This window comes from Chiloscyllium plagiosum, unplaced genomic scaffold (genome assembly GCF_037043375.1).
Source record: "Chiloscyllium plagiosum isolate Xiang-an unplaced genomic scaffold, Cpla_swu_hap1 HiC_scaffold_7, whole genome shotgun sequence".
NCBI lineage: Eukaryota > Metazoa > Chordata > Chondrichthyes > Orectolobiformes > Hemiscylliidae > Chiloscyllium > Chiloscyllium plagiosum.
In genome coordinates, this window is record NW_028270145.1 from 114058152 (window position 1) to 114074761 (window position 16610).

The following is a 16610-nucleotide window of genomic DNA, read 5'->3' on the forward strand; positions in this document are numbered from 1 at the left end:
AAAGCTAGCGCTTCCAAATAAACCTGCTGACCTAATAACCTGGTGTTGTGGGATTTTTAACGTGAAGCAACAACGCCATCACGGTGAGGCTGGGCTGGCTGCTGAGGTCAAGGGTCCTTGATCTTATTTTGGTTGAAGGCGCTCCCGCCCAATCTCACCACCTCCCTCCCCCAACCCCGTCTCTGCCTCCTTGAAAGGGATGACTCTGAGCTGTTTAAAGAGAGTTGTGACTGACGGGAAACAGCTGGGGTTTTGCAAGGGAATGACAGGAGGGAGAGGGAGAGGGACAGAGAGATGGACAAGGATTGAAACTGGTGGGACATCACCAGTGCCTGAGGAGGGGGTCTAACCATGACCAGGCTGGTGACCTCCAACCCCCGGGTACACTCCGAGCTCTCGATAAAAGGTTTACTTTAAAGGAACCAAGCAGGCAGTGCTGAGGGGCAAATTCTCTGGAGTTTTCCTCCGGCTCGTCAGAGAGGGGAGAGGATTAGTGGCTGGAACCAGCTAAAAATATTCCTCTTTAACAGCGCCGTTCTCGACTGATTCCTCCCCCTCGCCCTCCGTCAAAGGAAACCTCCCCTAACAACATCGCTCCAACCTGGGGAAAAATCCTGAGCAAAACGCCCTTGTTTAACCAAAAGGTTGAGGTACGCTAAACTCTTATTCTCCTTGTTCTTCCAAAATAACACACCTTAACCGGTTGTAGAGAGAGAGAGAAACAGTCGGTTAAATAAATAAAGGCAGGTGTAAATGCTGGAGATTCTTTTTAAACTCTTGCAAGTTTATACAACCCCCTTCCTACTTGTTTCTGGCCGTGGTTTTGGATTGTTTAATTTAGTAAAGCCTGGAGAATCGCTTCACTCTGTTCAATTTACATTAAAAGTTTTGTAGCTCAGCTCAGCGAGCAAACTTAGATTAAAAGTTTTCAAAGTGCAGAAAGTTCCAATAAGTTTTTTGTTTAAAAGATTATCTGGTCTTCCCCCCTCTCTCTCTCTCTCTCTCTCTCGTCACCCTTTTATTTATTAGCTTGTGATTGCCTGAGGGAAGGGTCAGGCTGTACAATACCCAGGTGTGTGTTTCTGACAGCTGTCCTCCTGGTTTTCCAAGCCGCTGCCAGTCTTGCCCGGGAGGGGGGGGGGGCAGGGTGGTAGTTTTGATTGATGCATACCGTGCAGACCACCCTGACCCTGAAGAAGAGCAGCGATGTAGCCGTGCCCCCCGGGAGGGCCAGGCGGACTGACGGGGGTCCGGCTGCCCCTCCCCCGAAGCGGCTGAGGGTGCACGGGGGCGAGCAGACGGTACCCGGGGCCCCGGCGTTTCTCCGGAAGCTGAAGAACGCGGCGGTGGGGACCGGCTGCGACATCGGGCTGAAGGTGGCGGTGAGCGGGAGCCCGGTGCCCACCCTGGCCTGGTACCGGGACAACGTGTGCCTGGCCCAGGAGAGCGGCGAGTACGGGGCGCTCTGGATCCGGGATTGCAAAGCGGCCGACGCCGGAGTATACACCTGCATCGCCCGGAACCCCATCGGGGAGTCCCGCTCCTCGGCTGTGCTGGCTGTGCTGGAGGTGGAAGGTAGGACCCTGGGGGGAACCCTGGGAGTGGGGGGACCCCCTGGGGGTGGGGAGTGGGGACCCTGGGGGTGGGGACCCCCTGGGGGTGGGGAGTGGGGACCCTAGGGGAGCGGGGTGGGGGTGGGGACCCTGGGGGAGGGGGTGGGGAGACTAGATTAGAGTGGCGCTGGAAAAGCACAGCAGGTCAGGCAGCATCCGAGGAGCAGGAAAATCGACGTTTTGCGCAAAAGCCCTTCATCAGGAATTGAGCCATCTGGCTTCCAGCATCTGCAGTCCTTGTTTTTACCCCTTTTACAAAGTTAACAATCACACAACACCAGGTTATAGCCCAACAGGTTTGTTTAAGCACTAGCTTTCAGAGCGCTGTTCCTTCATCAGGTGGTTGTGGAGAAGAAGATTGTAAGACGCAAAATTTATAGCAAAAGTTTTCAACCTTAGCAAGATCAGCATTATTTGAGGCCAGAGAGTCCATACAATTGGCTAATAATTGGATTGAACCTGAGGCTTCTGGCTTAAAGGTAGGGGCACTACCTCTGCACCAAATGAGCCAAGAATTTCAAAGGTTGAAGTGTGAACTGCTTTTAGAGGTGACCAAATTGAAACATGTAAGATCCTGAGGGGACATGACTGGGCAGATGAAGAAATAAGGTTTCCCCTTGTGAGAGAATCTAGAGTTAGGGTCATAATTGAAAAATAAGGTGGCACCCATTTAACACAGAGATGAGAGACATCATTTCTCTCACAAAGTTGGGAGACTTTGGAATTCCCTTCCTCAGAAGGCAGTGAATGTAGAATCTTTCACAATTTTTAAGGCAGAGGGAAATAGATTTGTTTCTGGATTAGTGGTGCTGGAAGAGCACAGCCGCTCAGGCAGCATCCAAGGAGCTTCGAAATCGACGTTTCATCGGAAGGGCTTTTGCCCGAAACGTCGATTTTGCTGCTCCTCGGATGCTGCCTGAACTGCTGTGCTCTTCCAGCACCAATAATCCAGAATCTGGTTTCCAGCGTCTGCAGTCATTGTTTTTACCTCGGAAATAGATTTGTGATGACCAAGGGGATGGAAGATTATCAGGCTGGGCAGGACTGTAGAGCTGAGGTTATATCAGATTAGCCATAATCTTATTGAATGGGGAAGCAGGCACCTCTTCCTTGCTTGTAGATTTGTTAGGTTACTTACAGTGTGGAAACAGACCCTTCGGCCTGACAAGTCCATACCGACCCGCTGAAGCGCAACCCACCCAGACCCATTCCCCTGCATTTACCCCTTCACCTAACACTACGGGCAATTTCCCATGGCCAATTCACCTGACCTGCACATCTTTGTGACTGTGGGAGGAAACCGGAGCACCCGGAGGAAACCCACGCAGACACGGGGAGAACGTGCAAACTCCACACAGACAGTCACCTGAGACGGGAATTGAACCCGGGTCTCTGGCGCTGTGAGGCAGCAGTGCTGACCACTGTGCCACCGTGCCGCCCATGAATTTGTAAAGATTAAAGAGAAGATTTTGCGTCGTGCTGAGGGATTCAGATTGTGGGGGTACAGAGCCACGCCCAAAGGTTTGAGCTGGGACATTCAGGAATGAAAACAAACTGAAAGAACTGCGGACACTGGAAATCAGAAGCAAGAACAGAAATTGCTGGAAAAACTCAGCAGGTCTGGCCGCATCTGTGAAGAGAAATCAGAGTTAACGTTTTGGGTCGAGTGACTCTTCCTCACAAATTAGTAAACACTTCCTCATGTAAATTGTGGGGGATTGCTTGGAAACTCTCTTCCCTCAATGGGAACTGATGCTGGTTTAATTGTTGATTTGGAATCTGAGACTGGTGTGACTTCCCTTTGGACGAAGGAACTGAGGGCATTGTCACAATGTTTACAGCCGACACCAAGATCGATGGAGGGACAGGTCATGTTGAGGAAGTGGGGAGGCTGCAGAAGGACTTGGACAGGCTGGGAGAGTGGGCAAAGAAGTGACAGATAGAATACAATGTGGGGAAGTGTGAGGTTATATGCTTTGGCAGGAAGAATAGGCTATTTTTTAAATGGGGAAAGACTTCAGAAATCTGAAGTGCAAAGGGGCTTAGGAATCCTAATTCAGGATTCGTGTGGCAGTTAGGAAAGCAAAGCAATGTTAGCATTCATTTCAAGCGGGCTAGAATACAAGAGTGGGGATATACTGCAGAGGCTGCATAAGGCTCTGGTCAGACAGCATTTGGAACATTGTGAGCAGTTTGTTCCCTGTGTCTAAGGAAGGATGTGCTGGTGTCAGAGAGAGCCCAGAGGAGGTTTACAAGAATCATCCCGGGGATGAAGGGCTTGTCATATGAGGAGTGGTTGAGGACTCTGGGTCTGTACTCGATGGAGTTTAGAAGGATGAGGGAGGTCTGATTGAAATTTACAGGCCTGGATAGAGTGGACGTGGGGAAAGTGTTTGCATTAGAAGGAGGGACTAGGACCTGAGGGCACAGCTTCAGAGTGAAGGGACAGCAACTTTAGAACTGAGATGAGGAGGGATTTCTTCAGCTAGGGGTGGGGGATCTGTGGAACTGATTGCTGCAGAGGGCTGTGGAGACCAAGTCATTGAGTGCCTTTAGGCCAGGGCAGCACAGGGGCTCAGTGGTCAGCACTGCTGTCTCACTGCGCCAGGGACCAGAGTTTGATTCCTGCCTCAGGCAACTGTCTGTGTGGAGTTTGCACTTTCTCCCTGTTTCTGCTGGGGTTTGCTCTGGTTTCCTCCCACAGTCCAAAGATGGTCAGGTGGATTGGCCATGCTAAATTTATCCATAGTTCCAGGGATGTGTAGGTTAGGTGTGTTAGCCATGGGGATAGCGTAGAGGTCTGGATGGGATACTCTTTGGAGGTTCGGTGTGGACTTGTTGGACCGAATGGTTTGTTTCCACACTGGGGATTCCACCCTATAGATAGGTCCTTGACAAGTAAGGGGAAGAAGACAGGAGAATGGGGTTGAGAAACATATCAGCCATGAGCAGACCTGATGGGCCAAATGGTCTCATTCTGCTCCTGTGTCTTGTGATAGATTTTTGTTAGCCAAAGGCACATGGGACATAATACAAAAGAGAGTGGAGTCAAGTCACTGAGCAGCCATTGTCTCATTGAATGGTGGGAAAGGCTCAAGGAGCTGAATGACCTCATCCCAGTTCTCATCACTGGTTTCAACAGTTAACGTCGTGGCACCCAGAGTGACACTGAATCAGAGCCACTTTTGGATGTAGGTTTGCCCACTGAGCTGGAAGGTTCATTTTCAGATGTTTCGTCACCATACTAGACAACATCTTCAGTGAGCCTCCGGACAAAGCACTGCTGATGACTCCTGCTTTCTATTTATATGTTACATCAAAGACATCTTGGAAATGACTGCCAGACTACCCAGAGCCCTTGGCATCATGGTAGCCCAAAAACCCACCAACACACTAAAACAGCAGCTGATAAACTTGAAAGACCCCATACAGACAACAAACAAAACTAATGTCAATTACAAAATACCATGCAAGGACTGTAACAAACACTACATTGGACAAACAGGCAGAAAACTAGCCACCAGGATACATGAACACCAACTAGCCACAAAACGACATGATCCTCTCTCACTAGTATCCTTATGTACTGATGAGGAAGGACACCATTTCGACTGGGACAACACATCCATCCTAGGACAGGCTAAACAGAGACACGCACGAGAATTCCGAGAAGTATGGCATTCCAACCAGAACTTTCTCAACAAACATATTGACTTGGACCCCATTTACCACACCCTGAGGAAAAAAAACAGGAAATGGCTTCACCATGGGAAATGGCATCATCACAGGAAATGACATCACCAACCCAAAGAAACCCAAACATATAATTAGAAAGCAGGAATCATCAGCAATGTTTCGTCTGGAGGCCAACTGAAGATGTTACCTCCTATGGTGATGAAACATCTGAAAATGAACCTTCCAGCTCAGTGAGCAAACCTACATCCAGAACCTCAACCAGAGCTAAAAATCTTCTCAAAACTCACTAGCATCGCTTCTGATCAGGAATCTACATAAGGTTAACTAACCGTCAGTGGAAGCTGGGATTGTTCCGCTCAGAGCATAGAAGGCTGAGGTGTTTCTCAACCCCCATTCTCCCACCTTCTCCCCATAATCCTTGACCCCCCCTCTCTTACTAATCAAGAACCTAACTATCTCTGTCTCCAGTTGGAGGAGGTCACAGAGATAGAAATGAAGTTCCAAACAAGGATGGGAGTTTAGTAATTGAGTTGTTGTTAGACCGAGCAACAGGGGATGATGGGTGAATGGGAATTGGTGTGACCTGTGACATGGTATCTATGGGAGTGCTGGTTGATGGTGGATGGAGATGGGAAGCCAGCCAGGACTCTGACACTATAAATCGGCAGGAGCAGTAGCCGGTGAATAAAGTGAATAGGATGTTGGACCTTCATCGTGAGAAGATTTGATACAGGAGCAGGGATACTTTGCTACAGTTGTGCAGGGCCTTGGTGAGACCATCCCTAGAGTATTGTGTGCAGTGTTGGTCTCTGTACCTGAGGATGTCCTGTCTGTGGAGGGAGTGCAGCAAAGGTTTACCAGACTGATTCCTGGGAAAGGCAGATCCACAGTCAGGCTGGAGGAAGATTTGGAGTAGGTCAGTGTTTGGCCTCTTGCTTTTCCTGATTTATCTCAATGATCTGGATCTTGGTGTGCAGCAGCCAGTTTCAAAGTTTGGAATGAAGCTTGGAAGGATTGTAAACTGTGAGGAGGACAGTGTGCAACTCCAAAGGGACAGGTCCAGATGAGGTCCAATGCAGGGAACTGTGAAGTGATGCACTTTGTTAAGAAGAACATTGAAAACCAATATAAAGTAGGGGGTACATTCTACAGGGGTGCAGGAGCAGAGGGAGCTGGGGGGTTATGTGCACAGATCATTGAAGGTGGCAGGACAGGGCAAGAGAGCAGTTAATAAAGCACACAATGTTCTCAACTTTATTAATAAGAGCATATAATATAAGAGCAAGAAGCTGATGCTGAACTTTGTAATGAAGCTCATTTGAAGAGCTGGTGCAGGCACAATGGGCCAAATGGCCTCATTTTGCTCTGTGGCATGAGGACTTCTCATAGAATAAATGAGGAGAAAGTGTTTCCAGGAGGGTTGGTAACCAGGGGGACACAGATCAAAGGGAATCACTGAAAGAGTAGGACAAGGGGATAGCAATGTGATTTCACTCAGTGAGTTGTTTTGATGTGGAATGTGCAGGGGAGGGATTAGGAGGGAGTGAGACTGACTGCAGAGCTCCTTCAAAGGCCCAGCGTAGGGCACTACAAAGAAGAACTGTGTCAAACTCATCTTCGCAAACATTGAACCTTTTGGCCTCAAACACATCCTGTAACCGAATTCCATATTCCCCCCACTCTCTGTGTGAAGACGTTTCTCCTCAGCTCAGTCCGAAATGGCCTACTCCATATCGTTAGATTGTGACCTTCCCCTGGTTTGGGACTCCCTGGTCATTAGGAACATCCTTCCTGTGTTTACCCAGTCCATTTCCTGTTAGAATGTTAGAGGTTTCTTTGAGATCCCCCTCATTTTTCTAAATCCCAGTGAGTATAGTCCTAACTGATCCAGTTTCTCTTCATACGTCAGTCCTACCATCCCAGGAATAGCTCCGTCCAACAACAACTCAATTTCAAATCTCTCTCTCATCCCAGGAATCAGATCCATCCAACAATAACTCAATTTCTAATCTCTCGTCCTCCAAATCCATTCCAATCTTGGTAGTCTCTTCCAGCACCACACAACATTCTCCCTTCTCTAAACTCCTTCACTTTCTCTTAATTCGGTCATGGAATGTGGGTGATGTTGACAAAGCCATTATTAATTGTCCATCCCTAACTTTTTTTCCCTTGAATGGAGTGTCTTGCAGGAACATTTCAGAGGGCAATTAAAAGTCAGCTCTGTTGCTATTGGCCTGGAGTTACACGTGGGCCAGACCAGGCAAGGATGGCAGATTTTGTTTGTTACTCACTCACGAGGCATCAGCATCACTGGCTGGGCCCGGCATTTATCGCCTGTCCCTAGTTGCCCCTTGAGAAGGTGGGGGTGAACTGCCTTGTTGAACTGTTGCAGTCCATGTACCACACGTTGACCCACAATGCTCTCAAGGAAGGCTGACAATGGCGTCTTGGTTTTTGATTTCGCCACTCTGCCAGGTTTCGGCCTCCACCTTCCTTCACCCTGTGCTGTCGGTAGACCCACATGCCCTTAGGGAGGCAATTCCTTTGCTGAAGGACATTAGTGGCTCTTCATGATAATCAATAGTGGTTGTCATAACTGAGAAAAATTTGCAATTCTAAGGGTTGGATTTGAACCTGTGACCCCTGCTGATTCCCCAAAGTGATCCAGAGGTGGGGAGGGGGTGGTGAGAGGGACTGGCAAGGTTCCTATTCACCTGAGGTATAAACCAATGAGGAATGGACAACAAATGTCAGGGCTGCCTTAATCTCATGAATGAATTTAAGAAGTATCAGATTGAGGTCTTATTGCAGAATATTAAAGGATTTGATAAGGTGGATAGAGAGGAACCATTCTCTCCGATGGGAGGCTGGAAGGGGAAGTGGGACTGTGTGTGTTGGTGAGTGCAGAACCTTAAAAATTGACCAAGGGCTGATGTCAGGAAGAACATGTTCACACAAAGGGGCAAAGGAAATCTGGAACTTTCTCCGTCATGAAAGGATCGGGGGAGGCTGGGGGTAAATGGAAATTCGACATTTCGGGCATGAGCCCTTCTTCAGGATTCAGGCTTATGCCTAAAACGTCGATTCTCCTGCTCCTTGGATGCTGCCTGACCTGCTGCGCTTTTCCAGCAACACATTTTTCAGCTCTGATCTCCAGCATCTGCAGTCCTCACTTTCTCCTGGTAAATGGAAATTTCCAATAGTGAGGGGACAGTTCTGGTGAAGTGTAATAGGCCGGATTAATGAATAATGTCAGGGTAAACAATCCTCGAGGAAACCAGTATCATCAAAACAGGCAGCAAGCGTTGAAGCCCAAGTGAACATGGGCCCTTCAGAGAATGAGGCTGGGGAAACAATAATAGGAAGCAGGAGATGGCAGAAGAGGTCAATAAATATCTTGCATCAGTCTTCACAGTGGAAGGCAGTAAAGGTATTCCAAAAATCTGCAATATTCCAGGACAGGAAAGAGATAAAGTAACTACCACTGTAATTGCATACAATTCTGGTCACCGCTTTATAGGAAGGATGTGGAATCTTTGGAAAGGGTTCAGAGGAGATTTACTAGGATGTTGCCTGGTATAGAGGGAAGGTCTAATGAGGAAAGGCTGAGGGAAATTAAACTGTATTTATTAATTAAATGCAAGGGGAGGGAAGATGAACTCAGGGCATGGTTAGGAACATGGGACTGGGATATTGTAGCAATTACAGAAACATGGCTCAGGGATGGGCAGGACTGGCAGCTTACTGTTCCAGGACACAAATGCAACAGGAAGGATAGAAAGGGAGGCAAGAGAGGAGGGGGAGTGGCGTTTTTGATAAGGGACAGCATTACAGCTGTGCTGAGGGAGGATATTCCCGGAAATACATCCAGGGAAGTTATTTGGGTGGAACTGAGAAAGAAGAAAGGGATGATCAGCTTATTAAGATTGTATTATAGACCCCCCCAATAGTCAGAGGGAAATTGAGAAACAAACTTGTAAGGAGATCTCAGCTATCTGTAAGAATAATAGGCTGGTTATGGTAGGGGATTTTAACTTTCCAAACATCGACTGGGACTGCCATAATGTTAAGGGTTTAGATGGAGAGGACAAGTGTGTACAAGACAATTTTCTGATTCTGTATGTGGATGTACCTACTAGAGAAAGTGCAAAACTTGACCTACTCTTGGGAAATAAGGTAGGGCAGGTGACTGAGGTGTCAGTGGGGGAGCCCTTTGGGGCCAGCGACCATAATTCTATTCGTTTTAAAATAGTGATGGAAGAGGATAGACCAGATCTAAAAGTTGAAGTTCTAAATTGGAGAAAGGCCAATTTTGATGGTATTAGGCAAAAACATTCAAAGCTGATTGGGGGCAGATGTTCGCAGGTAAAGGGACGGCTGGAAAATAGGAAGCCTTCAGAAATGAGATAACAAGAATCCAGAGAAAGTATATTCCTGTCAGGGTGAAAGGAAAGGCTGGTAGGTATAGGGAATGCTGGATGACTAAAGAAATTGAGGGTTTGGTTAAGAAAAAGAAGGAAGCATATGCCAGGTATAGACAGGATAGATCAAGTGAATCCTTAGAAGAGTATAAAGGAAGTGGGAGTATACTTAAGAGGGAAATCAGGAGAGCAAAAAGGGGACATGAGATAGCTTTGGCAAATAGAATTAAGGAGAATCCAAAGGGTTTTACAATATATTAAGGACAAAAGGGTAACTAGGGAGAGAATAGGGCCCCTCAAAGATCAGCAAGGCTTTGTGTGGAGCTGCAGAAAATGGGGGAGATACTAAATGAATATTTTGCATCAGTATTTACTGTGGAAAAGGATATGGAAGATATAGACTGTAGCGAAATAGATGGTGACATCTTGTAAAATGTCCATATTACTGAGGAGGAAGTGCTGGACGTCTTGAAACGGTTAAAGGTGGATAAATACCCAGGATCTGATCAGGTGTACCCTAGAACTCTGTGGGAAGCCAGAGAAGTGATTGCTGGGCCTCTTGCTGAGATATTTGTATCATCGATAGTCACAGGTGAGGTGCCGGAAGACTGGAGGTTGGCAAACATGGTGCCACTGTTTAAGAAGGGTGGTAAGGACAAGCCAGGGAACTATAGACCAGTGAGCCTAACCTCGGTGGTGGGCAAGTTGTTGAAGGGAATCCTGAGGGACAGGATGAACATGTATTTGGAAAGGCAAGGACTGATTAGGGATAGTCAACATGGCTTTGTGCGTGGGAAATCATGTCTCACAAACTTGAGTGAGTTTTTTGAGGAAGTAACAAAGAGGATTGATGAGGGCAGAGTAGTGGATGTGATCTACATGGACTTCAGTAAGGTGTTCGACAAGGTTCCCCATGGGAGACTGATTAGCGAGGTTAGACCTCACGGAATACAGGGAGAACTAGCCATTTGGATACAGAACAAGCCCAAAGATAGAAGACAGAGGGTGGTGGCGGAGGGTTGTTTTTCAGACTGGAGGCCTGTGACCAGTGGAGTGCCACAAGGTTCTGTGCTGAGTCCTCTACTTTTTGTCATTTACATAAATGTTTGGATGCGAGCTTAAGAGGTACAGTTAGTAAGTTTGCAGAAGACACCAAAATTGGTATAGTGGACAGCAAAGAGGGTTACCTCAGATTACAACAGGATCTTGACCAGATGGGCCAATGGGCTGAGAAGTGGCAGATGGAGTTTAATTCAGATAAATGTGAGGTGATGCATTTTGGGAAAGCAAATCTTAGCAGACTTATACACTTAATGGTAAGGTCTGAGGGAGTGTTGCTGAACAAAGAGACCTTGGAGTGCAGGTTCATAGCTCCTTGAAAGTGGAGTCGAAGGTAGATAGGATAGTGAAGAAGGCGTTTGGTATGCTTTCCTTTATTGGTCAGAGTATTGAGTACAGGAGTTGGGAGGTCATGTTGCAGCTGTACAGGACATTGGTTAGGCCACTGTTGGAATATTGCATGCAATTCTGGTCTCCTTCCTATCGGAAAAATGTTGTGAAACTTGAAAGGGTTCAGAAAAGATTTACAAGGATGTTGCCAGGGTTGGAGGATTTGAGCTACATGGAGAGGCTGAACAGGCTGGGACTGTTTTCCCTGGAGCGTCGGAGGCTGAGGGGTGACCTTATAGAGGTTTACAAAATTATGAGGGGTATGGATAGGATAAATAGACAAAGTCTTTTCCCTGGGGTCGGGGAGTCCAGAACTAGAGGGCATAGGTTGAGGGTGAGAGGGGAAAGATATAAAAGAGACCTAAGGGGCAACATTTTCACACAGAGGGTGGTACGGGTATGGAATGAGCTGCCAGAGGAAGTGGTGGAGGCTGGTACAATTGCAATATTTAAAAGGCATTTGGATGGGTATATGAATAGGACGGGTTTGGAGGGATATGGGCTGGGTGCTGGCATATAGGACTGGATTAACTGAGGATATCTGGTCAGTCTGGATGATTGGACCGAAGGTCTATTTTCATGCTGTACATCTCTATGATTCTATGGTAGTGCAGATGGGCTGAATGGCCTACTTGTGCTCCAGTGTTTCATGGTCTGATAGTTCAGGTGCTTCTCTGATGTCGGTCAAAGGCTACATATTTGCTAGGACAAGAGGTGAATCCCTGTCTCTCTCTGTGAAATGAGCAACAAGATCTATTTTTGTCCACAGCAGACAAAGTTTTTGTCTAACCTCTCCCCTGCCGGATGGCACCTCTGACAGTGACGCACTCCGTCGCTGCTGCACTGGGAATGTCAGCCTGGCCTTTGCCTGTCATATCTCTTGGAATGAGAGTGGACCCGGCTGGCTGTGGTCTGCCGACTCAGAGACAGGAATGCTGGTTACTCAGCCGTAGCCCGGTAATATTTGCAGAATGCTTTGAAGAAGTTTTGTTTTGTGTAAAGGTTACTGTGCCTTTGGTGATCCCGTCTTAATATATCAGAGGAAGATGTTTCCCCCTTGTGGTCCGTCTGTGAGTGGGAATCACTGCATTAAAAGAATCTTTCCCAAGAGGAGAACAAAGTAACTGGGACCCACTGGCTGTGGTTAATTGTTCATTTATAGTGGAGAGAGATTTTTGCTGTATTCCTTTTTCTCTCACACAGCACTGCAGGGTGAGAAGTTCCCTTTGATGTGTTATTTTCCAGTTATTTATTTTGGTGTCGGATCAATTTCCCACTTAAACTGACTGTGCACATTTCTGCTGTTAAATGATCCCACACTCATGCTCACTCTCTCTCTCTCTCGCATTTGCTTTCTCTTCTCTCTCTCTGTCTGTCTGTCTGTCTCTTTCTCTCTCATCACTCATTCCCTCTTTTGCTCTCTCTCCTCTGTCACTCTTTTTCTGCTTTTCACTTTTCCCTTTTTCTCTCTGACATTCTTTTCGTATCCAGTTCTCTGTCCCTCTTTCCAACCTCTCTCTAGATTCCTCGTCCTGTATATCACTCACACTTTCTTTTCTTTGTTCTCCCCTTTGCTTCTACCTCTTCATTCTGACACTCTGCTTCTCACTGTTTCTTGGATCTGTTCTCTTTCAGTCTCTCCTTCACTCACTGCTTCCCTCCCCCTCACTTTCTAATTTCGTTCTCAATCTTTCTCTCTCTTTTATACTCGTCCTTGCACACGTTCAGTGTTGCTTTTTCTCTCTCTCTATCAGTCCTTATTGTTTGGTTTCCACACTCTTTCTGTGTCCCTCCTTTCTCTCTCACTCTCTCCCCCAGTACCTCTCACTTCTTGAGTCACCAACTCAATGTCTGCCCCAAGCTGTTTTGCATTTCCTGTATTCTCTGGCTCTTTCACCCAGTGATTTGCTCTCTCGGAGGTGTTGTCAGCATCTCTGTTCGGATTTTCCGGAGATTTACTTGATTTTTTTCACACCCTTTCCCTTTAAGAAACAAAAAGGAAGGATAATGCAAGGTTTGTGAAGGTTTGAGCTCAGGTTGAGGTTTAGGGTGTAGGTTTGCTCGCTGAGCTGTTTCAGAAGTTTCAGAAATGACAGCCAGGCTACTAAGACCCCTCGGAATCCTAGTAGCACACAAACCCATCAACACTCTCAAACAAAAACTAACAAACTTAAAAGACCCAGTACAACCCATGGACAAAACCAACGTCATCTACAAAATTCCATGCAAGGACTGCCACAAACACTACGTAGGACAAACAGGAAGAAAGTTAGCCACCAGGATACACGAACACCAGCTAGCCACAAAAAGACATGACCCTCTCTCCCTCGTAGCCCTAGACACGGATAAAAAAAGCCACCTTTTCGACTGGGACAACACATCTATCCTGGGACAGGCTAAGCAAAGGCATGCTAGAGAATTCCTAGAGGCCTGGCACTCCAACCACAACACCATAAACAAACACATAGACCTAGATGCCATCTATCAAACCCTCAGAAAATGAACAGGAAATGACATCATCACAAACCCCAGGAACCCCATCCAGGAGAAAGATATAAATAGAAAGCAGGAGACAACAGCTTTGCTTCACTTGGAGGTCGCCACTGATGATGTTACCTAGCCAGGTAATGAAACGTCTGGATATCAAACCTACAGCTCAGCGAGCAAACCTACACCCTAAGGAAGGATAAGTTTGGACGTATTACTAGAGATTTTGGAAATCATGAGGATAAGAAAATTAGCACGAAGGCACTTTACCTCGTAGTATTCATAACAAAGTTGATGAATTAACGGCACAAATCATGGTGAATGATTATGGTGTGGTAGGCATCACAGGGACGTGGTTGCAGGGGGTTCAGGACTGGCAGTTAAACATCCAAGGATTTACAACTTATTGAAAAGACAAGGAGGTGGGCTGAGGGGGCGGGGTGGCCTTGTTAGTTAAGAACGAAATTAAATCTATGGCACTGAATGACATAGGGTCAGATTATATGGAGTCTGTATGGGTGGAGTTGAGGAACCACAAAGGCAAAAAAACCTTAATGGGAGTTATGTACAGATCTCCCAGCAGTGGTCAGGACCAGGGGCGCAAGATGTACCAGGAAATAGAGAAGGCATGTCAGAAAGGCAAGGTCATGGTGACCATGGGGGACTTCAATATGCAGGTGGACTGGGTGAATAATGTTGCTGGTGGATCCAAAGAAAGGGAATTCATGGAATGCTTACAGGATGGCTTTTTGGAACAGCTTGTGATGGAGCGCACAAGGGAGCAGGCTATTCTGGACTTAGTGCTATGTAATGAGCCAGACTTTATAAAAGACTTTAAAGTAAGGGAACACTTAGCAGGCAGCGATCATAATATGGTAGAGTTCAGTCTGCAGTTTAAAAGAGAGAAGGCAAAATCAGATGTCATGGTGTTACAGTTAAATAAAGGTAATTACAGGGGCATGAGAGAGGAACTGACGAAAATCGACTGGAAGCAGAGCCTAGTGGGGAAGACAGTAGAGCAACAATGGCAGGAGTTTCTGGGTGTAATTGAGGACACAGTACAGAGGTTCATCCCAAAGAAAAGGAAGATTATCCGGGGAGGGATTAGACAGCCATGGCTGACAAAGGAAGTCAGGAAATGTATCAAAAAAAGAGAGACAGCCTATAGAGTGGCCAAGAGCACTGGGAAATCAGAAGATTGGGAAGGCTACAAAAACAAACAGAGGATAACAGAGAGAAATAAGTAAGGAGAGGATCAAATATGAAGGTAAGCTTGCCAGTAATATTAGAAATGATAGTAAAAGTTTCTTTCAATACATAAAAAACAAAGGAGAGGCAAAAGTAGAAATTGGGCCACTCCAAATTGATGCTGGAAGGCTAGTGATGCGAGATAAGGAAATAGCAGGAGAACTTAATAAATACTTTGCGTCAGTCTCCACAGTGGAAGACATGAGTAAAATTCCAACAATTAAGTAGAGTCAAGGGCAGAGTTGAGCATGGTAGCCATTACAAAAGAGAAAGTGGTAGAAAAGCTAAAAGGTCTAAAAATTGATAAATCTCCTGGCCCCGATGGGCTATGTCCGTTAGTTCTGAGGGAGGTGGCTGAGGAAATAGTGGAGGCATGGTTGTAATCTTTCAAAAATCACTGGAGTCAGGGAAAGTTCCAGATGATTGGAAAACCGCCCTTGATCAAGAAAGGTTCAAGACAAAGATGGAAAATTATAGGCTGATTAGCCTAAACTCGGTTGTAGGTAAAATTCTGGAATCCATCGTTAAGGATGAGATTTCTAAATTCTTGGAAGTGCAGGGCCAGATTAGAACAAGTCAGCATGGATTTAGTAAGGGGAGGTCGTGCCTGACAAACCTGTTAGAATTCTTTGAAAAGGTAACAAGTAGGTTAGACCAGGGAAACCCAGTGGATGTTATCTATCTAGACTTCCAAAAGGCCTTTGGTAAGGTGCCACACGGGAGGTTGCTGAGTAAGGTGAGGGCCCATGATGTTCAAGGTGAACTACTGGCATGGATTGATGATTGGCTGTCTGTCAGAAGGCAGAGAGTTGGGATAAAAGGTTCTTTCTCGGAATGGCAGCTGGTGACAAGTGGTGTCCCGCAGGGTTCAGTGTTGGGGCTACAACAGTTCACTTTATATATTAATGATCTGGATGAAGGGACTGAGGGCATTCTGGCGAAGTTCGCCGATGATAAGAGGTTAGATGGACAGGCAGGTAGTACTGAGGAGGTGGAGAGGCTGCAGAAAGATTTAGACAGTTTGGGAGAGTGGTCCAGGAAATGGCTGATGAAATTCAACGTGAGCAAATGTGAGGTCTTGCACTTTGGGAAAAAGAATACAGACATGGACTACTTTCTAAACGGTGAGAAAATTCATAAAACTGAAGTACAAAGTTATCTGGGATCTGGGAGTGCTAGTCGAGGATTCTCTAAAGGTTGACTTGCAGGTTGAGTCCATGGTTAAGAAAGCAAATGTAATGTTGTAATTTATCTCAAGAGGTTTGGAATATAAAAGCAGCGATGTGCGACTGAGACTTTATAAAGCTCTGGTTAGGCCCCATTTGGAGTACTGTGTACAGTTTTGGGCCCCACATCTCAGGAAGGACATACTGGCGCTGGAGCATGTCCAGCGGAGATTCACACGGATGATCCCTGGAATGGTAGGTCTAACATACGAGGAACGGCTGAGGATCCTGGGATTGTATTCATTGGAGTTTAGAAGATTAAGGGGAGATCTAATAGAAACTTACAAGATAATACATGGCTTGGAAAGGATGGACACTGGAAATGTGTTTCCGTTAGGTGGGTAGACTAGGATCCGTGGGCACAGCCTTAGAGTTGGAGGGGGGTAAGTTTAGAACGGAAATGAGGAGACATTTCTTCAGCCAGAGAATAGTGGGCCTGTGGAATTCATTGCCACGGAGTGTAGTGGAGG

At 46.5% G+C, this 16610-nt stretch overlaps 1 protein-coding gene across 3 annotated transcripts in view; it reads left to right on the plus strand.

Moving 5' to 3' along the window:
* Positions 1 to 287: 287 nt before the first annotated feature.
* spega (striated muscle enriched protein kinase a) overlaps positions 288 to 16610 on the plus strand; it is a 396078-nt gene continuing 379755 nt past the window's right edge. The window contains exon 1 of one of the 3 annotated variants that reach the window (XM_087989397.1): positions 288 to 1575. In XM_087989397.1, the coding sequence (XP_087845523.1) occupies positions 1164 to 1575 (412 nt within the window). In that variant the 5' untranslated portion in view covers positions 288 to 1163. The remainder of the gene's footprint in view (positions 1576 to 16610) is intronic. The other 2 variants (XM_087989394.1, XM_087989395.1) reach the window with 2 other exon arrangements.